Source organism: Rhipicephalus microplus, chromosome 1, assembly GCF_043290135.1.
Source record: "Rhipicephalus microplus isolate Deutch F79 chromosome 1, USDA_Rmic, whole genome shotgun sequence".
NCBI classification, from domain to species: domain Eukaryota; kingdom Metazoa; phylum Arthropoda; class Arachnida; order Ixodida; family Ixodidae; genus Rhipicephalus; species Rhipicephalus microplus.
In genome coordinates this window covers 42,884,413-42,910,033 of record NC_134700.1, presented here as the reverse complement: position 1 = coordinate 42,910,033, position 25,621 = coordinate 42,884,413, and the positions used below count along the sequence as shown (strand labels likewise).

The 25,621-nt window shown below is 46.5% G+C and overlaps 2 protein-coding genes across 9 annotated transcripts in view; both read right to left on the bottom strand.

Annotated features, from left to right (window-relative positions):
- The window catches only part of LOC119178803 (proteasome adapter and scaffold protein ECM29), an 881,180-nt gene that overhangs the window by 810,636 nt on the left and 44,923 nt on the right, over nucleotides 1–25,621 (bottom strand). The window lies entirely within an intron of this gene.
- On the bottom strand, nucleotides 7–24,748 carry LOC142817781 (uncharacterized). The gene is made up of 2 exons (XM_075895457.1): nucleotides 9,955–24,748; nucleotides 7–9,636 (listed from the first exon to the last, which is right to left on the bottom strand). Exon 1 carries the CDS (start codon nucleotides 15,296–15,298, stop codon nucleotides 13,256–13,258), a length of 2,043 nt encoding a protein of 680 aa, XP_075751572.1. The 5' UTR covers nucleotides 15,299–24,748; the 3' UTR covers nucleotides 7–9,636; nucleotides 9,955–13,255.

The following is a 25,621-nucleotide window of genomic DNA, read 5'->3' as shown; positions in this document are numbered from 1 at the left end:
CGGTGACAGTTCATTTCATCATTTGTGGAGGGGCTCTCTGAACTACTACGTTTCCTTTAATATTTATTTACTACAGGGAACTCTGGTGCCAGAATGAATAGCTCATGGATTTGCCCAATTTTCGTGCTTGCAGCTTCAAATGCACTTGTGGCATTGTTTATTGTTGTGTTTAGGTGTTTGTTTCCAATAAAAGAATAGACCACTGTAAACTTAATGAGCTGCTTTTAATTGTTAAGCCTAAAAATGTTAAAGTAATATAGTAAAATTGCTGAACAATTGCTGAACTTCGTTTGGCAACAAAGCGGTTCAGGCAACACAGAGTCAAATGAAGCCTAAAGAACGAAAGCTTAGACAAGATTGTGTGCCACCCATCGTTCTGACACTGGCTGAAGAGACATATATTGCTGCTCCAATAGACACCAGATTTTTTTTTACTGCAGGGGTCTTCTTTTGAGAAAACAATAGTGGAGACGTTTTTACAACTCACCCATCTAGGGCGGGGCTCCGCTACGCCATGTGTCACGTGCAAGGCGAGTATGGTGACTAGTGTGGGTTGTGCAGGCAAACAGGCACATTGGCCAGCTCTCGCCTCTATATCAGCGTACCCGTGCCAGTATTCAGCTACCAATTCGTACAGTATAAATACAGCAGCAGTGTGAAACATGGCTAAGAAAGAATTAATTAGGCTTGCGGAAATATTCGAACGCTTTGAATATTGGAACAAATAGTAGAGTACAGTAGAATTTCAGTAAATAATTGATTGATTGATTGATTGATTGATATGTGGGGTTTAATGTCTCGAAACCACCATATGATTATGAGAGACGCCGTAGTGGAGGGCTCTGGAAATTTTGACCACATGAGGTTCGTGCACCCAAATCTGAGCACACGGGCCTACAACATCTCCGCCTCCATCGGAAATGCAGCCGCCACAGCCGGAATTTGATCACGCGGATTAGCAGCCGTGGACCTGCGGATTAGCAGCCGAGTACCTTAGCCACTAGAACACCGCGGCGGGGCATTTCAGTAAATGGAAATCTGTTAAACGGAACTATTGCCTCTGCAATGCTACGTTTCGGGTTTGTATTCTGCACCCATGTTCACCTCTCAGTAAACGAAACTCCTGTTAAATGGAACAGAATTTCCCGGTCCCTTTAGGTTCCGTTTACTGAGAGTCTACTGCATTCGAATTCGCTTAGATTCGAATTTAAATTATTGAAAATTTCGGAGTATTCAATGATCGAAAATGCAATGATCGAAAAGGTGTATATTAATCCGCATATAACTGCCTGTAAAGCTGGTTTCAATGCAGTGTAGAATGGCTAAACCGTGAAAGCACCTATCTAAGAGAAACTCGCTCTGTGACGAAGCCCCATTTCAAGTTTTAAAGGGCCCCGCAACACTTATTGAGCATGGTGAGAAAACGCTGCCGATCGGTAGTCAAGGCTACCAAAAACATGCGAACCAGATATTACATTGCAGCATGTGGCCTACAATTCACAACGAATGCTCAAAGTCAGCTAAAAATTTCTCTTCTCTTGGCAGATGACACAGCAAGCTCAAAAATCACATGTCAAAGCCATTTGCTGATTTCAGCACGGCGCACCCGGTCGTTACACTTGGACTTCTGCGGAAGGCCACCGCTTGTCCACACCTACGTGCGTGATATCATTAAAGGGCCACATATTCGAAAGAAAAAAAAAGAGAGAGAGAGAGAAAGTGCTCAAGGTCACGAGGCGCGCGCGACATATTTCCTTTTTCCTGGTGCCATCCCTCCCTGTTTAGCATCTAGCTAATTTGTGGGGACGAAAAAAGAAACTGCAATCGCAGCGTGCGACAAATCTTCGCAACTCCGCTCGTACTGGACGGATTCGAAAAATTTGTGCGGCGGTGAATTCATGAGGCAATACGCTTCTTTAGTGAATCCATTTCATGGCTACTTGAAAGTCAGACAACCTCTTTAAATGAAAATATTACCCTCAAATCAATTAATTTTATTAAGCTTAACATCTTGTTATGACAGCGTATATTCCTCAAGTATAATAAATTTTAAAATGCTATGTTTCGTACAGGTTATCACTTCCATTCTACCGACCCTCAAATCCCGCTTCTACTCACAGTTGGTTCAACTTCTTTGTAACGAAAAAAAAAAAAAGGCATTTGCATAGAAACCTTATTACAATGAAAAAGAAAGAACATTGTACAGGTTAGTTTGGTCATTATAAATATTCCCTTTTTTTATATGTCATACACACCATTTGAATTCGATTAGACCAAGATTACTGTTAGCTTTGAATTAGCTTCGAACATGAAATTCACTATCCGCACAAGCCTAGAATTAATTTACAGTAGACTCACAATAATTTAAACTCTGATAAATCATACTTTTGATTATTTCAAACTATATTCCAATTTTTTTGGTTGTCTCTCTATTGTTTCAATGTATTTAAAAGCCTTTTAATTCAAACTCCCTTATTCAGTTAATTTGTACTTTTTGCAGGTCCATACTGGAAAATATCAGCTGCTTTTTTTAAACATTTGAGTGATTATATATTAATAACAATCTAAAAATGAAAATTAAGCACCCGAGACCTTCAAGGAAAAATGCTTTACAAGTAAACAAATGTTTGAAATGAAACACACGCATGGTAAACCATGATGCTTCTCAACTGGTATAGTAGAGAGCTTTGTGCTGAAGGCACATACCCACAGCTATGAAGCAGTTGGCAATTCACGATTTCTTTAAAAGGTCTGATCAGCAGTAAATGACCAATAAACTTGTGGACATGACACCTCTGCTTTCTGTTCATAGCATGCAGTTATGACTTAAGAGCACTTTACAAAATTTTCAGATGCGATAAAATCAATGCCTCATCATAATGTGTGGTGTTGCTTCACTCATAGTCATCTATATAAGAACTTCTGATAATTCAAACTTCTTGATATTTCAAACAAAGCTCAGAGGTCCCTTCGAGTTTGAATTAACAAGAGCCCACTGTAATTTATCAAGCAGCTCTTCATTCCGGGTCAGACGATGCAACCACATACTACCTGATACTACGTCTCTTTAGGGGTGAAGCTCCTCTTGGTCTAACCTTGTCCTGCATCAGGCTTAACCCGCAGAAGACAAAAAGAAGAAAAAAGGGCAGCATCTCCCAAACAGTATAATAGATGATGCTGTCTCATAAAAGTAAATACAAAATGCACTTGAGTAAGCACACTTTAGATGGCCTGTACCACTACTCTTCGATTGGCTGCTCTGCAGGCTGTGCCTGGGTGCGCGATGAATGCTGTATCGTCTTGTTCAGGAAGCCAAACATGCTGTGCTGGGCACTGGTGGAAAACAGAAAGAGCTTAATTGCATACGTGTACATATATAAGATTTAGAAAGGGCGTGTCTTTAAGCCATTAACAAATAAGCTGTTCGAGTTAAGCGTTAGACAGATACGATACGCTTTCGTAGCACACGTGGAGCGCTCAGCTCCCAAAATGCGATACATTTTCCTCTGTTTGGAAACAAAACAAGGACCGGAAAAAAGAACATAAATGAAAGTTGCCAGGCACACTAGTTCAAGGCATTTGCACGAAGTTCTGGTTGTAGGCCAGACGTGGAGGCGCTCGAAGTTGTCTGAGCGACCTTTTTGGGGCTGTCGAGGACGAGACACTTGTTGGGGCAATGGGCTGTGCGGGCGTAGACGGAGCTGTCCATTCTGCATGTCGATATGTTATCGCGTTGCTTTGCCTAGACTCTACCTCAAAGTCGTCGTCGGCGTCGTACTCCTGGTCGTTGCGTCGAAAAGGCTCCCATGCGAGTAACGGGTGCTGCCGGTTGCACCTGAGCACAGTGCCGTTTTCTGTGACTGTGTACGAGCTGGGGTGACCAGCAGACTTGAGTACTTTAGCTTTCGTCGCCCATGTACCTTTCTTGATCAGGACCTTATCTCACGGGCTCAGGTGCGCCAATGGTTTCTAGAGTGGTCTGTTTGAGGGCGCCAGAGTACCTCTTGCCTGGTGTTGCCTTGAACGTCAGGATCAGGAATAGTTGTGTGAAGCCCTCGTCCCATCAGCAGCTTAGCTATTGATGAGCCGCACTCGAGTGGGGTGGTCCTGAAAGCAAGCAATTCCAACCAGATACCTTGTTTTGCTTAACTTGTTTTTTTTTTTTTTTTTTGAGGATGTCCTTGGTTATCTGAACGCCTTTTTTCGGCAACCCATTAGAGTGTGGGTATCTTGGGCTAGACGTAACGTGCTTGAAATCATACAGTCGTGAGAACAATGCAAATTCACGTCATAAAAATTGAGGGCCATTGTCAGAGCAAACTTCCAAGAGAATGCCGTGCCTAGCAAAAATCGCGCTTGTTACATCAATGATTGTTTTGGCCGCCATTTATTTGAGGGGTTCAACTTCGGGAAAGTTTGTCAGGGCATCGTAAACACACAGGTACGATCTCCTGCGTAGTCAAAAATGTCAATGCCGACGCGGTACTACGGTTGGTCCTGCACGGGGTGCATCAGTAAAGGCTCTAAAGGCTGGGCTATATGCGTACTTTTTTGCAGATAGAACACGCCTGGAAAACGATTCTACGTCAGAGTTCATTCCCGGCCAAAAAACTACTTGTCTTGCCCTGGCCTTGCTTTTGCTGATTCCCAAGTGCCCGGGGTGAATTCTTTCAAGTGTTTTGCCTTTCATGCTAGCCGGAATAACCACTTAGCAGTCTTTGAGCAAGACTCCTTGTACGTTTGATAACTCTCCCTCGAATCGTTTCCCCTGCCCCTCCAAGCATTTTCCAGCCTCTAGATCCCACAGCACGTTCCTTAGCTGTTCGTCTCGCGCCATTTCCGTGGCTAGCCGTCTCCATGTGCCTTCACTAACAAGTGAAGAGACTGTACTCACGACATGTACTTCCACATTGTTGCTGTCGAGGTAGCAGTGACAACATGTTAGCAAGGAGGAGGTGCTTCCCTGGAACAAATTTTGATTAAACGTCATAATGCAGCAATCTCGGAAAGAATTTTCGCAAGCTCGGAGGCATGTCACCAATCGCCATCTGGGAAATCGCGACCAAACGGTAATGGTCTGTTTCAGCAATAAACTGGCGACCGTAGACGACGTGATTAAACGTTTCACAGCCGAACACCACTGTCATAGCTTGTTTTTCAATTTAAGAATAACATTGTGTTTCGGTAAGCACTCGTGATGCGTACGCCACGGGCTTCCACGTGTCGTTACATCACTGCAACAAAGCGGCACCTATTCCGTCTCGGAATGCATCACACGACACTTTTGTGGGTTTAGCCTGATCAAATAGCGACAACACAGGCTGTATGCTTAGGTAGTCACAGAGTTCCTTCCATTATTTCGCATGATTATCAGTCCTTTCGAAGACTGTATCTTGTCTGATCAAAATTCTAAGAAGAGCAATTCTTTGAGCTAGTGAAGGAAGAAACTTGCTGAAATAGTTGACACCTAAAATTCTTTGCACCATAAGCTTGTCTTCTGGGGTCGGCATGTGCAGCAAGCAAATAATCAGCGTCGGGCTTGGCTTGATGCCTGCTTTATCAATTACGTCTTCAAGAAACTCGATATCCTGGACGCTGATACTGCACTTATCAGGATTGAAGGTCAATCCGGCGCATTCTGCAGCAAGCAACACAGATTTGAGACGTTCGTTGTGCTCTTCTACCGACGAACCCCATACCAAAATATCGTCCACGTATATTTTCATGCCGGGAAGACCTTCGAAAATTTCATTCAGCGTTTTTCGAAACACTTCTGAGGCGGATCTTATGCCGAAGGGTAATCGTAAAAAGCGATAACGACCAAATGGAGTAGAGAACGTGCAAATCCGCGATATAGGGTCATCCAAGGGGATTTGGTGAAATCCACAGTTAGTGTTCAAGCGGGAGAACACAGTTGTACCCGCTAGCTCAGATTCTAAATCCTCTTGTCGCGGCATTATGTAGTGCTTCCTTTTTATGCATTCATTCATTTTCCTAGGGTCTATACAGAGACGAATTTTCCCGTTCTTTTTCCGAACGATCACAAGGGCACTCACCCAGTCAGTAGGCTCGGTGACTCTCGTAACGATTCCGGCATGCTCCATTCTGTCGAGTTCGTCCCGTAGTGGTTCCGTCAGGGCCAACAGTACGCGTCACACTGGTTGAATGAATGGCACAGTGTTGTCTTGAAGCACCATGTGATACGCTTTTTTCCCGCAGCTAGTTCCTGTGAAAAGATGACTGAAGTCTTTCACAAGTTCTTCACGGCCATCCTTTGATACGCTGTGAACGCGTGAGAGCAATCCGAGGCGTTCGTTTGCTTGTAGGCCCAGCATTGCTTGGTGACCTTTGCATACTACAAAAAAATCGAGAGGAATAGCTTGGTCACCGAGCGTCACTTCCATATGGACGAAAAAAAAAGCAGCTAGTTCCTGTGAAAAGATGACTGAGGTCTTTCACAAGTTCTTCACGGCCGTCCTTTGATACGCTGTGAACGCGTGAGAGCAATCCGAGGCGTTCGTTTGCTTGTAGGCCCAGCACTGCTTGGTGACCATTGCATACTACAAAAAAATCGAGAGGAATAGCTTGGTCACCGAGCGTCACTTCCATATGGACGACTCCAAGATGCTTGATTGTGTCTCCACCGTATGAATTTAGCACCACGCCACTCTACTTCATTTAGGAGCTTGGGTGCATCTTATCGAACATTCCAACGGGTAGCAAGTTGGCCTGAGACCCAGTATTTACTTTAAGTTCGACCGAAACGTTGTTTACGCTCATTCCAACCGTCCAATCCCGATGGCTTATTACTCCTCTGGTCGATACTTCTAACACGCTGAAGTCATCTTCGTGATCTTGAATTTCCCCAACCAGCGCCGAGGACCTGCAGAAAATTGCAAAATGGTTCCTCTCTTGACATTTTCTGCAAGTTCGTCAAAACGAAGGGCAGTATCCAGGCTGATGTGTGCGGCCTCACTCGGAGAACGTGTACATCTTCACATGCGCAGTTTTGGGGCTTGGACCTGCATTGCGAATGACGTCTACTTGCCTTTGACCTTGTTCCCAGCTTTCTAGGTGAAAAGCTGATGTTTCCGCTGCCTTGCAGACATGCTCAGCCTTCTGCGGTGTCAATTCGCCATCCCTGAGCAGCTTTTTTCTGGCCCTGTCATCGTTGGTTCCATACAAAATCTGGTCTCGGACCATGGAATTTAGAAGCGTGCCAAAAATTGCATGCTCATGTCTGTTTCTTCAGATCCCATAAAAAGTGCTCGAATGGCTCACCTTGGCTTTGAATTCTCTTCCGAAATACGTAGCATTCGTGTGCTTCGTTAGTCTGCAACGTGAAATATTTGTCAAATTTCTTGGTGGCCGTTGCATAGTCAGCCTTGTCTTCGCCTTCCTTGAAGCTCAGCGTATTAAATATCTCGATGACGTCTTCACCTGCTGCACTGAGAAGGAGCGCTGTCTTTGACGATACTGATCGCTGCTTGTCACTGAGTTTAAATGCCGCAAAGAAAAGCTCGAATCTCTGCTTAAATGTTTGCCAGTTTTCGCTTGCTTCTCCTGTCGTGTTTAGCGGCCCAGGCAGCCTTAACCCAATAATTCCCAGTATGAGAAACATTTTTTCAAACTTCAAAATATTTCTTGGCCATGCTCTTAGAGTCACTAGGAGTACAAATGTTCAATAAAAAACTTGAAGATATAGTCTGCAAATTATTAATGGGATGTTGCATATGTGCAACAAGGCGCAGTAGTGTATAAAATGGACGCCAAGACAAGTGAAAAAAAACTTTTTATTGCCACCAATTATTTTGGTGAATTTTCAAATTGAACAAAGCACAAAACTGAAGCATAGCTGTTTGGCGCCTACTGGTGAAACTAACAAAACAGTTACAGTCTTTGTTGAAACACAACATCACCTTACACTTGGCACACGAAACATAGGTGTACCCTCCTGGGCATGCGTTACAGCGGTTCCGTTTTGCATTCCATGTGGGCCAGTGCTCCTTGCTGTCTCTTCTGACATCCCGGGGGACATTTAGGCACACTTTCTTGAATGGTGTGACATTCTGAATCGAAGGGCGCCCTGGTGGTCGTTTGTTGAGTAAGATCAGACTTGTTTCAAGCTCAGAGAGGAATTCTCTCAAGGATGTAGGCGGCCGTTTGTGCTGCTGGCGCATTGTGCATGAACCATGCATTAACGGCTGATATTTTGAGCGTGTGCCAAAACAAATATATATACCAGCGTTTAGACCTGTTAGAAAAGCGATAGGAGAAGCCCATTTTGTCAAGAAGATCCACGCCACCCATTGATCTGTTGTAGGAAGGAATGATCGCTGGGCAATTGAAAAAAATGTGCTTTTTCTCCTTGCTGTCCCACCTTTTGACTGATGTAAGCGAGTCAGCACAAATGCAGTTTGAAAGAAGAGTAACAGTGCGGTTGTCATGCCACTTCGCTGCCGCCATTGTCTTTTGGTCACACAAAGTGACTGAAGTATCACAGGTGCCCCGACCTTGCTTTTTCATCAATTTCTCCTCCATCAACTTGCTGCAGCTCAGTCTGTTTTCACGAACCGTACCAATATAGGAAATTCTCATTCTTGAAAGCTCCTCTACAAGCTGAGGGCCTGTGAAGAAGTTATCAGCGACGACTAGGTTGTCGTCGCGCTTCGGTAGGCTGGAACACAGCTGGAGCACGACAGCATCTCCCAACCCAAGCTGGTAGCCACCCTGGCTGCCATAAAAACCTTTGTTGCAGCGCTGGTAGACATCAAAATCATAACATAGACCTGATTCCCCGGAACGTGCCCAAAGTTTTAGACCCCATTTACTCTTTGATTTATTAGGCATGTACTGACGAATGTAACACCGCCCACAGAAAGGGATCAAGATTTCGTCCACTGCAGATTTTTTTTCTTGGGGCAAGACAACCATGTTGCTGCGCAAGGAACTGATCCATGGGCGCACTTTCCAGCATTTGTCTTCTTTTACTTTGTCATTGGCCGCTTCATTATCGAAAAAATGCAGGTGGCTTGTGATCTTTTCGAATCTGTTATGGGACATTACCTGGGCTACTAATTCATATCTACTTCCATTTTCCCAGTAAGCACGAACCCTGTGCATGTTTACGAGTCCCATCCTGAAAAACATGCCCAGCACAGGTGTAAGTTTTTCTACGGTGAAGTTTAGAGTGGTTCCATGTTTTTGAAAGTAGTACTTATTGCTTTCATCGACGACAGCCTTTAGCATGGATCGAGAAACAAACATGCCAAAGAATTCCAGTGCACTCAGCAGCTCTGCAGGTGGCAGCGGAAAGTTGTTCTCGAAACTACCTGCCTCGATATCAAAATTCTTCTTCACCCATGTGTACCGCCTTTTCATGTTCCGCGGTGTCCGATCTACAGGAGGCGCATCTGTCGAGGTAGCAACCTCTTCCTTAGCTTTTGTTACCTCAATTTGGATGGCATCTCCTTCATCACTGCTGTCTCCAGAGACTTCTTTGTCACTTTTTTTTTCATCAGCGGAAAAATCGCTCTCATTAGGGTCGATAACATCCAGCAGGTTTGCATGAACAAAACGCTTTGGCCTCTCTTTTAGAACAGAATAGAATGTTGAGGTTGAAATTGCAGTATGTCCCTGAAAAATTGTTAAAACAGCAAAATTAGCAAACAAACATCCGTTCACACACTCCAAACGAATGCGTGTCACGATATGTAAGACGTGTTTTAAGCAGAAAAGCCAAGTTGCATATTTGCAACAATGAAAATTGTGGCATTTAGTGCCCACTGTTGCATATGTGCAACACACCACGTGCAAAAAATATTTTCTCGAACAGAGCAAGCAAAAATCTAACTTTTGGATTCTAGATTACTGTCAAGAGTGTTTCGAACACACATTTAGTGAAAAAAGCAGCGCAGGTTAAACTGAGGGCTCATAAAAAAATATTTACGGTACCTTGTTTGCGGAGCTCGACGACGACGTGGATGCTGCCATTTTGAAAACTGCAGATACGACGAATGTGGCCCCCAAGCGGCTGAAAATTGTACTGCTTGGAACAAAGAACCCTCAAAATAACATAGTATGAACAACCTATACCGGTGCATTAGGATCCTTGCAATCGGCAGGGCACGGACATGGGTGTTGCAGATATGCAACAAGGGGCAATAATGGGTTAACGAGTACATTGCGTATTCCTCGCAGCGCTGGCCGCCGAAGATCAAAGCCTTGCTTTAATACAGATCCCACTTGTGACCCCATGTATCGTCTCGCTCAGGAAGCCAAACATGCTGCGCTGGGTACTGGTGGAAAACAGAACGAGCTTTATTGCATACGTGTACATATATAGGATTTAGAAGGGGCATGTCTTTAAGCCATTACCAGATAAGCTCTTCGAGTTAAGCGTTAAACAGATACGATATGCTTTCATGGCACGCGTGGAGCGCTCGGCTCCCAAGATACAATACAAACGCATGCCGGTCTTTTGGATCGTCGCCGAACGCGGTGGATCATAAATAAAGCGGAGCGGAGGGCCAAGCGGCTCGTGCTCATTACCAGAAATACAGACACACAGACAGACAGACGGACACACAGATGAATGCACAGACGCATGCATGAACTAACGGTCGAATGCACAGACAGATGCACGTACGAATGGACGTACGGACAGACGGACGCGTGCATGGGCAGCAGGTGCACGCACGGACGCTTCGCACCCCTCACCATCAATCACTCCATAAATATGCCCCGATTTTTTTATTTTTTTTTGTATTCACCGTCATAAAAGGCAAACACCACTTCCTAGAGAAGCTATCGCATTGTTGTGTGTGTGTGCATGCGTGCGCGTGGCTGCTTTATAATGATATCGGGTGGCATTACACAAGATATCAGACACAGATAGCACATCCACTTCACATTAGGGGAGCAAATGCTCTTCGGCAAGTTTGTTGTGATGTCTCGATCGAATTACACATGCTCAGCACATATAACAGTGCAAGAAAAAGAAACAACTTCCCCGCACCACATGGGCTACACTCTCGAAGGTTCTCGGGCATTCTGATGATCAACAATGTTGACCTACGAGGCCCCTTTCTTGAAGTCACACAAGCATGCACAAGAGCGTATGAAGAGTGGAGTCTTACAACCTTCACAGCATGAAATAATCTCCTGAAACTACGCCTCTCACCACAAGGCTTTTTTTTTTACTTATGCATGGTCGCCCAGAATCTTGAGGTTAATGCATTCATCCTGTTGAGGGCTGATTATATAATTCCTGTACTTCTCACAATTATATTCTGTGCTTGATAATGTGAGCTCACATACTATATTGTGGCAGTGTTTGCAGATCTTATAATTATTGATCATTTACAAAGCTAACCAACCAACTGAAATGCTCAAAAGGAAATGTTTGAGTTTATCTGCCAAGATAAATGCATGCCAAGATTGCATGCATTTCATATAAATTTGGATTTGTATCTGTAGACTGCAATCTAGCAAATTTAAAGGTTGTGAGCAATTAAGGAATGAGACCTCAGCATGTCATTTGATATTATGTTGTCGGACCTGCCTTCTCGAGCTTGATATCTATGTATAAATTTTATGCTTACAGTAGAGCCACTCATGTCATAAACCACTTATATCTTTGTTATATTGTAAAAACAACAATAAAAGATTGCCTTGGCCAAAGCAGGAAGACTTTTTATTGCAAAATAGAAGATTACAAGATGCAGTTGCATCTTTAAGATGTGATCACAGCTTTAAGAAGATGAGTGAGCGTCCCCAACAAATGGGACGAGGACGGCAAGTTGAGAAACTTGGTGTCCTACCTCGCGGACGTAGCCAGTTTGTGGTACAACAACCACGCGTCTGATTTTACAACCTGGTCCGATTTTAAGACCGCTGTAATCAACGTTATCGGCCGCCCTGCCATTCGTAAGCTGCAAGCCGAGCAGCGCTTGAGTAAACGTGCTCAGCAGGCTGGTGAGTGATTCACCAGCTATATTGAAGATGTACTAGACTTGTGCAACAAATCGAATCAAATTATGCCCAAGTCTGACAAGATCCGGAACATCATGAAAGACAATGACGATGATGCCTTCACGATGCTGCTTGCCAAAAACCCCGGCACAGTGGCTGAGGTAGTTACATTGTGTCAGAGCTACGAGGAGCTCCGCCGGCAGCGTTCGATGACACGTCGCTCTCCATCACGAGCTGCATTGCTTGCTGGCTTGGAGGCCAGTTGTGACGAAGTGGCGTTGATGACAGACCTCAAGTCCTTCATCTATGAGAAAATCGCGCACCAGTTCTCTCTTTTGCCCTTTGCCCACCCACCGGCTGTTCAACAATCGGCCACTACCCTTCTCCCTCCCATCCGTCGGGCGATTAAGCAGGAAATAGCGGAGGTCATGCCTGCGTACCACCCTTAACAACCTCCGGCTCCTGCGCCCCTCAGCTACGCCCAAGTTGTCGCCAGGCCGCCTCAAGTCGTTCCAGCACCGGCCACTCTAACTAACGCCGAAGCTGCCTCTCGACCTCCGTCCTTGGCAGCGGGTATGCCCACTATGTATGTTGGCGCAACCCCTCAGCCTCATTTTCAGCCCACCATGCAGCCTTTTCAGCCACCGTTCTGGGCGAGACCCACCCCGGCGAACTGATGGCGCACGCCCGACAACCGGCCCATCTGCTTTGCTTGCGGTTAAGGGGGGACGTGGCAAGTAAAACTAATTTTTTTATTAATGTACTGTTTGTGATGAAATTTGGTGTGTGTATGTGGATGATTGTGAGGATTCCAAATATGAAAACCGTTTTCAAATACCTCTTGTACTTTTTGAGTTACAAGCATAATTATACTAATTAATGCTCTTCACACTTAAAGAGATAATTATTGCTAAATGAAATTATTTTTTCATATTATTATGTTCCCAAAGCATCAACTTGTGCAAAGAAGCTATTAGTTGATTTTTCTAGTTCTTGTAACCATAAATAAAATTTCCAAAACATGGATGTTGTTTTGCGCACACATCGCAGTAATTATAAAATGTGTTCTAAAAATTTTAAATGATGAGTAAGAAGAGAGATAAAGCTTTATTGCACTGCTAAAGGCCTCCTGAGCCTAGTGCAAAAAACGGAACGACTCTATCAGTCTTTGTTAGAAAATGACAGATGTTCTAGCGAAGGCACATAGGCGAAAATCAAGAGTTGAGAAAACTGACTTTGAAAGTTCACTCTTGTTTGGAAGTTCACAACATGCCTAAAACACTCAGAATCCTCCTGGGCAGTAATCCTGAGATGCTGTGGCCTTGGCCTCTGTAGAGCGCAACCCAGTTTTGCGCTTCTTTGTCGTGGAACAATGCGCCTTTTGAGCCCTCTTTACCCTTTTGGCATCCTTTTCGGCTGCTCGCCGCAAAGAGCAGTCTCCTGGATTGAAGCCCAGTTGAGCAGTGATCTCTTGCAGCGCACTCTTGCAGCCACCATTGAAACGGCAGACTGCATCTGCAACTGCACTTTCCACACTTCGAAGGGAGGCGAACTGGCTCTTGGACTGGAGTGACCAAATGAGGCTGTTCATACTCTCCACAGCGTTCTGGGTTTTTCCCTGCGCACACCTTTCAAGGAGCTCTTTGTTCGAGAGGCGCTTATAGATTGGCAGCAGTGCCACTCGCACGTGAGGGGGCAGTTTATGTTTGTGAGGCGGCAGCGGCTCTCCCTTGGCCAATGCCTGATTGTGCGGGCACCAGGAGTCAGTCCCACTTGGGCACAGGTTGTGGTGTGGATCCTGGTCTGTGGATGTTACATGGTAATAAGTGGCCATGATGGCCCTCTCCATGCCAGGAACATCGTTGGGGTGGCTCTTAATGGCCCAGCCATAATAATTCGTCAACTTCTTTATCAGGCCCTGCGTCAGCCGGCCTTTGCCACCCATGCTCAGTCCTCGGCCTTTGGATTTGTGCTCATCAAGAAGGTTGCGCAAGGAAGTGCCCATTCTTTTTTTCACATGGTTCACACACTCCTGTTTCTTAATCACCATGTAGCCATACACCTTGTCTTGCGTGAGGGCAAGGTACGTACGGCTGTCACCGTCGCAGAGCACATTGATGTATCGAAGCTTGTACTTGGTAAACGATCTTTCAAACATGATCCTAGCTGCTTCTACTTCCATTTGGCCTGCATTAGCATCGGTGTTCTTTTGGCACTGTGGCTTGTGTTTCTCAAGCCACTCCTCATAGTTGTCGTCACCAGGCTTGGGGCCAACAGCACAGCCTTGGCAGTAGTTGGACAGGACACAGTGGTCCAAGACCAAGCCTGTGTACAGCTCGATTACACAGCCCACGCCAATATGACTTCTGTGCCCCCTCGTCATCCACGTGCCGTCGTAAATGACGTCAATGTTGCCTGGCACTCCTCCTAGGTCCTTGTAAATGTCATGCACCTTCTGTGCACTTTCTGCTTCAATGCGGGTGGCAGCTGATGTGGTGGCAGGGTGGCTGTACTTCCTTTGCAGTCTCTGGTAGGACTTGTGGTGCAGTGCTCGATGCGAAATGTCCATCGCAGAAAAAATGTCATTTATGGCAGATTGTTTTCTGCCAACTGATTGCACAGCCCTCAAAGCACGCACGTTTACCTCAAAGGGGTTCGTTTTTTGTTGCCCGGAGCACCTCGGGGACGACCACGCACTGTTCACTCTGCCACAATTGTCACAAAAAAGTTTCATCCTCGCCGCGAGTCCAAGGCAGTGCGTAGTCTCGAGGCGTATCGACCCTTCGTCGCACTTGTTGCACTTTACTGACGAAAGCAGACCGTTCAGCATCTTCTTATTTACAATGAAGAATGTGGAGTCCTTACCGCCGTCATTTTCGTCGCAGCCTTCGTTCAGAAGCTCGAGCTTCCGCTTTGAAGCGGACTTCGATGCTACGGCATCCAAAACATCCCGCCTTGTCTGCGCCCGCTGCGCGATTTCTTCACTGCTCGGAATCTGGGCCGAAACTCGCGATAGAATGTTCGACGCGCGCACGCCCGGAGTTGCAACGGCTGCCGACGCGGTGCCAGCGCAATCGGGTTCGCGAGAGCGTCCATCACGGTCGACGGCATCCGGCGGTCTGACATACGACGATGTGGCACCTTCCACACTCTCGGCCTCACAACAATCAGCGAAGGGTCTGAGTAGAGGCTCCGTGACGCTTGAAGAGCATGCTCCGTCCGGAACTGCGACTGGGACGGCAGCCGCAGTCGTCTGCCCTTTGTTCCAAGCTTTCCGACGCTTGCCGTACTTGTGGACGCTCCGGAACTTTTTTTGCGGCAACATAGCACCGCAGTATGAGCAAGCACTCAGAAGAGACCACCGATGTAAACAAAGCTTGGTAAAAAAAGCACGCGAACTATCACAAAAACAGCAAACTGGCAAAAAACGAAGCGCACGCCGGATGATTCTCGACACGGCGGCCGCAGATGCGCTCGCGCTTCCAAGGTTGCCAAGGTGCGCGGCGCAGCTTTGACCAGTAAGAGGTCGCGCCTGCTACCACGTGACCCGCGCAGCCAATTGCCGTTCTTCGTTTTCGTTTTTTTACTTGCTCCTCGCGCTTTTATTTTCACTCGGCCAAATACGAGACCGCGACCATCGGGAAGCCGGCTTTCTCCTCTTTCCAAAGCTACCAAAATGGCGGCCCACGGTCAACAACTTGGCGCGTTTGTGCGGCGTGAACAACACCGTTTCAGGGGCTTTTTTTTCGCACTTTTCGGCGACTAGCCTCGGCAAAAACACTATTTGCGGGATTTGTAGCGCACGTTTCGCTGTAATATTTTAGAACAAGGAAGTTGAAGGTCTGAAGATTACGAAAAAAAATAAATCAGAAAATCGCATATTTTGACCAAAATCGGCACTTTACTTGCCGCGCCCCCCCTTAAGCCGGTAACGTAGCCCGTTATTGCTCTCGAGTACAGCCGGCTCCCATTTCTTCGCCTGTTGCCGGCCAGCTTAGCCGTCCATAGAACGATGAACTGCCGTCTATGCCACTGTCGTCTCGCCCAGGCCCTCTCCTCGAAGGTCGCCATCTCCACGACGTCATTTCCTGTCCCCCATGCGGCTGAGTTCGGCTGCTCATGAGCGGGAAATCTAGGCGTCACAGTCCCAGAGGCAAGGACTGCGAGGCTATCTCAATGTGAAAGCCCTCAGAGCAGCCCCTCGAATGTCTTTGACGTGCTTGTGGACAATGTTCATGCATCGGCTCTTATTGACACTGGAGCTGCCGTAACAGTTATGGACGAAAAACTTTGCCGCTTACTTCGAAAAGTGACGATGCCACTTTCTGGGTTGTCCCTCCGTACTGCTAGTTTGCATCGTATTCATCCTACAGCAGGGTGCACAGCTCGCGTTTAGGACGTTCTTTACGATGCCCAATTCATCATCATTCCGGCATGCTCTCATGACGTCATCATGGGATGGGACTTTCTCTCCTGCCACGACGCCGTCATCCATTGTGCCTCCGCCGAAATTGAGCTCTCACCCTTCTCACATTTGACACCAGAAGACAGTCCCTTGACACTGAGCAAGATTCTCATGAAAGACGATACAACAGTGCCTCCAAACTCGAGGACGGCTGTATCGCTCTACTGCGCTGGTCTCTCCGAACACAATTGCACTCATTTCGCCATCCGACCGCGCTTGTAGCAGGAAAGAGTTGTTAGTACCTTTCGCGACCGTGCAAGTCACCCAGAGCAATGCTGCTATTTTTGTAACCAACCCATCTCCGTATACTGTTACCTTGCTTCGAGGGGAATGTCATAACCCTCAGAGTACGACCGGTTTTTCACCTTTCTTCTTGCTGTACGGAAGGCACCCGTCACACACCATCGGCACGATACTCCCGTACACGCCGGATCCATATGAGTGTGCACTTATTTCTGAGACAGCCAGGCTTGCTGAAGAGTGTCGCAAGCTTGCCAAGACTTTTACCACGCATGAGCAAGAGCGGCAGAAGTGTATTTGTAACAGCTCCACCACGTCTGTCTGAGCCCACGTTCCTTCCAGGTGCACTTGTATGGCTCTTGATCCTGACCTTTGTAGCTGGCCTCTCTCCTAAACTTCTTCCCAAATACGAAGGCCCTTACCGTGTCATCGAGCACACATCTCCGGTCAACTATCTGATCGAAGCCGTCGAACAATCTGCGGACATACACCATCGTCAACGTGGAGCACCTGAAAGCTTATTATGACCCGCTCATAGTAACAAGCTGTTGGAATACGCTGGTGCTGTATGGAGCCCGCACCAAAAGGTCTTAAAAAGGAAATTAGAATGCATTCAGAGAATCTCAGCTCGCTTTATCTGCTCCAAATATCGAAGAAGGAATCCTGTTACTGAAATGTTAAAAGTATATGATTTAGAATCGCTATAATTAAGAAGGCGGAAACAGAGGTTGAAACTTCTTTTTCATATCTTGCATGCCGGGGTGAAAATAAACAGGGATGATTATTTGAAGCATTCTTACAAAAGGTTTCCAAGAACAACATGCACTACATTCATACAACCAATACATGCTCGAACAGATATCTTCCGATTTTCTTTCTTTCCCGATGCTATTAATATGTGGAATGAATTACCGAATGATATGGTGCAAAAAAGAACTTTGAGTGATATTGAGGTTGCTCTTGATAGGCATTTTGTTGAAAATGTATAGTTATTAGTGTTCATGTATGTGTTTCCTTATAAATGTTTCAACGGTCATAGATATCATGTTGTGAATGTACTGAGTAAAAAAGCATGTAACTGTGTTTCTCATATAAATATGCTATATGTTACAGAGTTCATTTTACAATTTCTTCAAATATTTAATTTTTTGCAACTCAATCCTTCACCCTCCCTGTAACGACCCTCAAGTGAGGGTTAACAGTATGACAAATAAATGAATGAATAAATAAATAAATATTCTCCTCCCGTTGTTTAGTTTCCCGACAGGAATACAGTGGAGAACAGAACACAAGAGCTCGGCTAGAAGGGAAAATGCAAGGGAATTTTGTACACTAAATATAGCTGCATCTTGTGTACTTTATGTGCTTGAGGCTTGTGATCGAAAGTAGCGTAAACGAAGACATTCAGTGTATATCCTTCAGGAAAAGTTGCAGCGGGCTGAAAATAAGAAAAGATCCGAACCTCAAAGAAACGTTGCAAAGTTTCATAAGCAACTTGGCAAATATTGGCTTTGTCAAGCTAGCGGTATGCAATAAAGGCGCATCCAAAAGTGAAAGCAAGGCCATTAAAACAGCCTCTCAGAAGGTGAAGAGCCAGAGGAATAAATTTTTTTTTCTAGGGTCGTGCTACAGTTTTATTATTAAAATTCGGTACCAATTTATTCAAGAGCATATTTATTATGAACTCGTGAAATCAAGTACTAGTTAGATTAGTCTAAGTACTCAACTTGAAAGCATAATTTTTATCAAGCTGAGTTGAATAAATGCCTTTTCTTGTTCTTTTCCTCCCCATTTAGGTATATAGTAAAACCTCATTAGTTCGAAGTCACTGGGGCTGCCAGTAATCTTTGAATTAAGTGGGTTTTCGAATTAACAGAACATAAAAAAAGTGGGATGCAAACAACTTGCAACTATTCAAAGTAATCAGTGCTCGTCGTTTGCTGTGCCAGCTAGCTTGGGGCACCAAGGGTTAGGTTTTCAAGCAATACCTCGTCTTATTTCTGCGGCAAATACGAAGGAACGATAAACCTCGCTACTGCCACAAAAAAAACAAAACGTCGTGATCAACTAAAATGTGTGCCTGCAGAAAACAAAACATCTTCGCTGCAGAACAGTAGTGACACACGGGAGGCATGTCGACAGCTCCTCGCTGCGTCAGCATGTCAGGGTGCGGCCATTTGCACATTTTTTCTGGTATAATTAGGAATTTATTATTGGCTAGTAAGACAAAACTCGCAATGTGTTTTGGTATGGAAAAAGTGACCTTTTAAACCTTTGAACTTAGTTTTCGAAGTAGGTGTTGCTGGCGAGAACTCCGCCAGCAGTGCAAAGACACGAATTGCTGGAGCAATCGGCCATCTCAGGTTTGCATACATCGCGAATTCCGCCAAACTGTACTTAATTCATTTCTTTGCAATCCCAGAAAGAATGGGTAAACAATAATTCGCTGACCTTGCGATAAACATGCGATATGCTGCCCGCGCGTCATCACTATATTGCAGTAAAGAATGTTTCGTTTTCCGCAGGCCCACATTTCGGTTGACCACGAGACCGTTTTTTTTTTTTTTGCGCTGGAAGTCGAGAAGCTGGGGTGCTTAAGCTGCCACTCGTTAGTATCCCTACGTTACATTGCTTTGTGGCTATTAAGGGCCGTCGTTTCAGCGAATTTGCGACGAAATTGGGATCTGGAGCTGGCACATGGCACCCAAGTTTTTCGAACTAACAAGACTGGTGCCGGCCGCCACTTCAAATTATCCTCTCAAACTTACACTACAAGATACAGGACCGCGAAAATCTTTCAAATTAAGTGGGATTTCGAAATAACCGAGTTCGAATTAATGAGGTTTTACTGTGCTTCATTCAGCATTTTCAAGCAACATATTTGGGTGTACTTGGCATGTTAGCATTTCATTTCTGGGGGCACTTCTGATAAGAGCAACTCTTGGTAAGATGAACAAATGATCATGGTCCCTTCAAGTTCGTCTTAAAGGGAGTCTACTGTATGACAGAACTGCTTATTAAAATACTTGAACTGCCCCTTTGAATAAAACAAACCAGACGACACACCTTATCCAGCACTCCCTGCTAACATTGCTGGCCACTTTCAACTAGAGCTTCTACACCCCCTTCTGCTTGTACCAGTCAACATTTTTACTGGGTCCGAAAATTCAACGAAAAAAAATTTCAGATATTGGAAATAGTGTGCGAAACTGCAATACAAATAATCTTTCTCAAGATGAGTGTCACAAGATTGCAATTCACAAGCACTGGCTACACGTAAAAAAAAAGCCTAAACCCGGCCTGTGGTGCTGAGCATTTTTATTCGAATCACAAATATCTACATCAAGGATGCTCACCGATAGATGCCGAAATTCATGGGGTCTTCACTGGCTAGTCAGAAAGGCAAGATTCCTTCTTTCAAGTCAAAAAGGCAAACTTATTTCTTGTACAGATCTGTTCACAGACGTATGTATGTACTGCCGAACGCTTATCATGGCTACGGCTAGTTTCTTCAATATTTGAGTCTGTGAGGCCAGCGTAAGACTTCCCAGTGTATTTCACCTCAAATATGCCTTTGAGCTCATCATCTGTTCTTAGATCAGCCAGTAGCAACTGGTACATATTGTCATAATTATTAGCCGTAAGTACAACAGAGGAGGAAGAAGGAGTGGCAGTTTCTGGCATTTTTCGAAGACGACGACATTGCGCATCTGCTCTTGCGTTTTTGTGCTTGTGTGCTGTTCTCGTCGAAAAGAAGCCTTCTGTCCTGTTCTTTCCACGTTGCGACACTGGTGGAGGTGCTGGGCTTCTACGACTGATGCTCGGGACTCCTCCGTGACCCAGCACTTCAAGTCCGACACCGCAACGGGTTCCTTCAGTGGATAACCCTGTCCACCGCTACAGTCGCCAACAGCGACGCCTTAGCCCTGAGGCGATTCCCCTGGAAATTCCCCAGCAACGCACTCCGCCTGTAGAAATGGCAACTGCAGGTTCTGCCAAGCTGACTTTTGAGCTGCCTCAGATTCCGGAGACGTTCCAGGGCGAGGATTATGAAGACGTTGAGGACTGGTCAGCCGAGTATGAGCAAGTCGCCAAGGCGAACCGCTGGAACACCCAGCTAAAGCTGTCACTTTGCTTTAGCGGACAGCACTCGTACGTGGTATGAGAACCAATGAGAACCACGAGGCAACGCTGTCTTCATGGGATGAATTTCAACAGCAGATTCTCAGCACCTTCGCAAACAACGACCCCCGTGATTTTGCTTAGCAACTCACCGAGTCTTGCGTCCAGAAACCGAATGAGAGTGTCACCATGTTTGCAGAGAACATGATCTGCCTATTTCGATGGGCTGACCCTAACATGCCTGAAGCCAAATAACTCCGCCATTTGATGTGAGGCGTCAAAGAACAGCTGTTTGCTGGCCTTCTTCGCAATCCACCGACGACCGTTGCGGAATTCATCAAAGAAGCTACACCTATCGAGAATTCTGCAGCAACGGTCTCGCTATTACGACCGACCGAACGACACCTCAATCAGCATCTCTGATCTGACAGCCGGCAGTGACGATTCTCTGCGTGAGCTTATTCATGAGGTTGTTCGTAAGGCGATCCACAGCTCCCTTGCGACTCCGCAAGAACCTGCGATGACTTCAGTTGGAGAAGTTGTGCGGCAGAAAATCAGGCAAGCGTTTTCGCTGCCTAAAATCACTACCAGCCCAGGCATCTATTAACTATGCGTCAGCCGCCCGTCATCCGTCGCCAGTGCCACACAACTTGTCTGCACTGGCTCATTCTGTACTGGCTCACTGACCACTCTACAACCCACTGCCGCCGCCACCTCCGCCACCAACGATGACGACTCCGCAATATAACGCACATACAGAAACTCCATTCTACCCTCCGCAGACACCTGCAACTTGATCGCCGAGGGTGCCCACCAGTCGGCCATCCGTTCGCAAAACGGATCTGTGGCGCTCCGCCGACCGGCGTCCACTGTGTTTCCATTGCGGAGAAGCTGGGCATGTTTACCACATCTGCCCATATCGTAAACAAAGATACCCGACTTATGCGCCGACGCTTTCACGACCCTACTTCAACACCCGACGTGACAGCGCACACCCGCAAGCACAGCCATCCGCTCTGTATCGTCGATCCCGCTCTCCGTCACCTTCGCAGAGCTCTTCGTCGAACTGTCGTAGTTACACCGATGCTGTACGGGGCAGGTCCCAAGCCCTCATCAGGGAAACTAACAGCTGCGACCTTTGGAGGGAAGGTTGCCGCCCGTCGAGATGCTGCAATACCTCCAGTACCAGTACGATACGGCAAACTATGCAACGCCGCCGACCCCAAGGGAAATCGTAAGCGCCAACATAGCTGTTTACATAGACGGACGTCTTGTGACAGCGCTAGTAGATACTGGCGCACATTTCTCTATCATGAGCAGAAAGCTTGCCGACTGGCTTAAAAAAGTTAAAACTTCATGGACGCCCCGGGGCCTAACATGAGAACCGCGGGGGGGTCAACCGATGACGCCGACTGGAAAGTTCACTGCGAGAATTAGTATCAGTGATTCAGTTTTCGTTGCCACAGTCGTGATTTTGTCTGAGTGCTGCACAGACCTGGCCTTGGGGATGGATTTCCTCTGTGAATACGGCACCGTCATAGACATTTCAGACAGGCCAGTCTTTTTATTTATTTATCTACAGATACTGTCGGTCCTCATCAGAACCAAGACAGAAGTGGTAACAATACATCAAAAAACAGCAAGCAGTCAACGGAACAATAGAATACAGCGATACTGTGATATACGCCCTATTGTTGAAAATATTCGGACACGAGTGCAGAAAACTGATCACAAGTCCCTACGTTTACAATGTTTGCAGGGAGACAATTCCAGTCACGTGCTGTTGAAAGGAAGAATGAGTATTTTTAGCAATCTTTGTGAAATCTACTTTTCTTAACCTGCACACTATGTTTAATTCGTGCTATGCGGGTCTCAGATTCATTTATGTAGTGAGACTTATCAACCAGTAGCAGCTCATTAATGATTAAATAGAAAAAGCTAAGTCGTTTCTCCTTCCTCCTGACGTTAAGTAAGGGCAGGTTGGCCCTCGCGAAAAGTGGTGTTACGGCGTCTTGCCGACGGTATCGGGAATAAATGAACCGCAATGCACGTCTTTGAACTTGCTCTAGTTTTGACTCTGAATCTTTAAAATACGGATTCCACACTTCACATGCATATTCTAATATAGGGCCTATAGGGGGTCTGCCCTATGTGCGGCTGATGCAGAAGCCTAACTAAAGCTCCAGCCGCACTCCTGCAATTAGGATTTCACGCTGCCGTGAAAAGGGAAAGGGAGGCTGGGTGCGCGTGCTTTCCCACAGGAGCACGAGCAATTTGTAAGCAGTCAATCTTGTGGCTGGAAAAGCCAGTTTACACGTCAAATATAACCTAATCTCTGGTTGGCTTTCCCTACTACCTTTTTAATGTGTGGTGCCCAACTAAGGTCAGATGTTATTAAAATTCAGAGATATTTGTACTCTGTTACTCAATGAAGTGGTTCTCCTTATAGAGTGTACAGTCGAGCCCGCTTATAACGAACCTGAGCGTGACGCAGCATCCGTTCGCTGTATCCCGAAGTTCGTAGTAAATGAAACACAGCTTTTAAAAAAAGTTGCGAGTGAAAACATAAACTTTTTTTGCCCCAATATGTCCGCGATGCACGTGTTTCAAAGAGCAGAAGCGATAAGGGCGGTCTCGAGTTCATTTAAAACGGCAAGGTGCTCGTTCGTTGAGGCGGCATAAGCTACATGAGGCACTGGCTCCAAAGTTTCGTCGTTCTCGCAATCCGATTCCTCCAAATCGCTCTTGCCACGTACTTAATTCACAATGGCCCAATCCGTGCACGGTTCTGCAGTGTCGGCATCATCATCATTGGCCGTAATTAAACCATCGCAACAGATGTCCCACCCGCTCTTCCAGGTCGGAGTCTACGACGCGTGGCCACAAATCGCCGCCGCAGTTCGGAAGCTTCAGGCTTGGCATCAGGCTCGATGTCGACGAAGTCGGCCTCGCAAAAACAGTTTCGTGCGCATGTAGTCATCACTGCCGCCCACAAAATATTCACCATCTCCACAGCTGAATACAGGGATTCCCGAAGCCGCGAGTTGCCTGCCAGGTGGTCAACAGCTATGAGCAAGCGCTCCGCAACGTGGCACCTAACGCGCTGATTACGCTCAAGCCAAACGGTCACAGTTTGCGCGAAAAAGCGTGCTAGTCTTCTCGTCGGCCATCATGACCACACACGCACACCAAGAGCGAGCAAGACGCGCACACGCGACACACATGCCAGAGCGCGTGGAACAGCTCTAGGCCCGTTTCCAGTCAGAAAACGAAACTAATTCGAGCCAGCGTGGTGGGCGTCGCGGACCAGCGGAGACGGGTGAAGGGGTTGTGATCAAGAGAGGTGAGCAGACTTGCGAGAGAAGGGCAAGGAGTTGCGATGAACAGAGGGGAGGATGCGGCGGGAGGGCGACCTTAAAAACCAAAACACACCGGAAGGAGGTAGGTTGGGTAGCTTGCTTGAAAGGTCCGGGAAACTCGCACGCAGAAAAACTTGGAAAGGGTGCATGGCCGCCTGAATCGGTGCGCGCGGCGGTGTTCGAAGAATCGGCGGCCGTTGTCAAAAAATCGTTTTGTTGCGCCGGCGGGTTTGCGTGGCCTCACGAAATTCGACATTTAGCGATTTGTTCCGCGCAAATTAACAGCCGTTTTCGCGCTTCTGTACGCGCGCGGAAGGCATGCTCATCCGAGTGCAAAGTGGGTGAAAACAAGTCCTAAACACGAAAGTAATCGCAAATTATCAGAATCGGTGGGGTATCGTACGCGCATGCACTAGATGCAGAATATCATACAATTGGTGGCCAACGATGTTGGCAAATGGTCTGGTCACTCCAGGCCGGCGACGCCAACGACAGTAGCAGCGATCAAAAACGAGGCAGATGGCCGACCGGTCTTTGAAAGATGACCGGTCGCAGTGTGAAAACACGGGCCTCGTCTGGCAATGCGGTGTACCCAGGGTAGCAGGGGGGGGGGGGGGGGGCAAAGGACGGAGGGGTGCGTAACAAAAAGCGGTCGGGGAGAGCGGCAACTAGCGAGGCGTGGAGGCAGGGTCGGCGTTTAACAATAAGAATGTATGGGCACCTCGCTGATGCCTGATCGGTGGTCGACACTGGTTTCCCGGGAAGTCGGCAGACCGCTGACTCCGTTCGCTGCATCAGATCAGCAGCACTCGGAGACGTTCGTTGTAAGTGCGATATTGTGCCATTGAACCTCTATATATTTTGACGGTCACGCGGATATTGTTGGTTTTAAGCAAAAGTTCATTTTAAAGGGGCCGTTATATGTGGGCTCGACTGTATGTGAATGACAGAGGTTCATGTTTGTGTATGATGGTCATACATACTGTCTTTGCTGGGTCAAGAGACATGGATGGATATGTGGGGTTTAACGTCCCAAAACCACCATATGATTATGAGAGACGCCGTAGTGGAAAGCTCCAAAAATTTCGACTACCCGGGGTTCTTTAACGTGCACCCAAATCTGAGCACATGGGCCTACAACATTTCCGCCTCCATCGGAAATGCAGCCGCCACAGCCGGGATTCGATCCCGCGACCTGCGGGTCAGCAGCCGAGTACCTTCGCCACTAGACCGCCGCGGCGAGGCAGGTCAAGAGACATCTGCCACATGTCGCACCATTGTTGAACTTTTCCTAAGAAGTTATTTAAGAGTATCTGGTCACTAATAGATTTCACCTCTGTATATATGACAGTCATCTGCGAATAACCCTGCTCTAACATTTTTGGATGGCCCAAGATCAAGTTTCAAATGTGAGATGTAACGACCAGCGACATAAACATCTACACGTCTTCGAAGATCACGT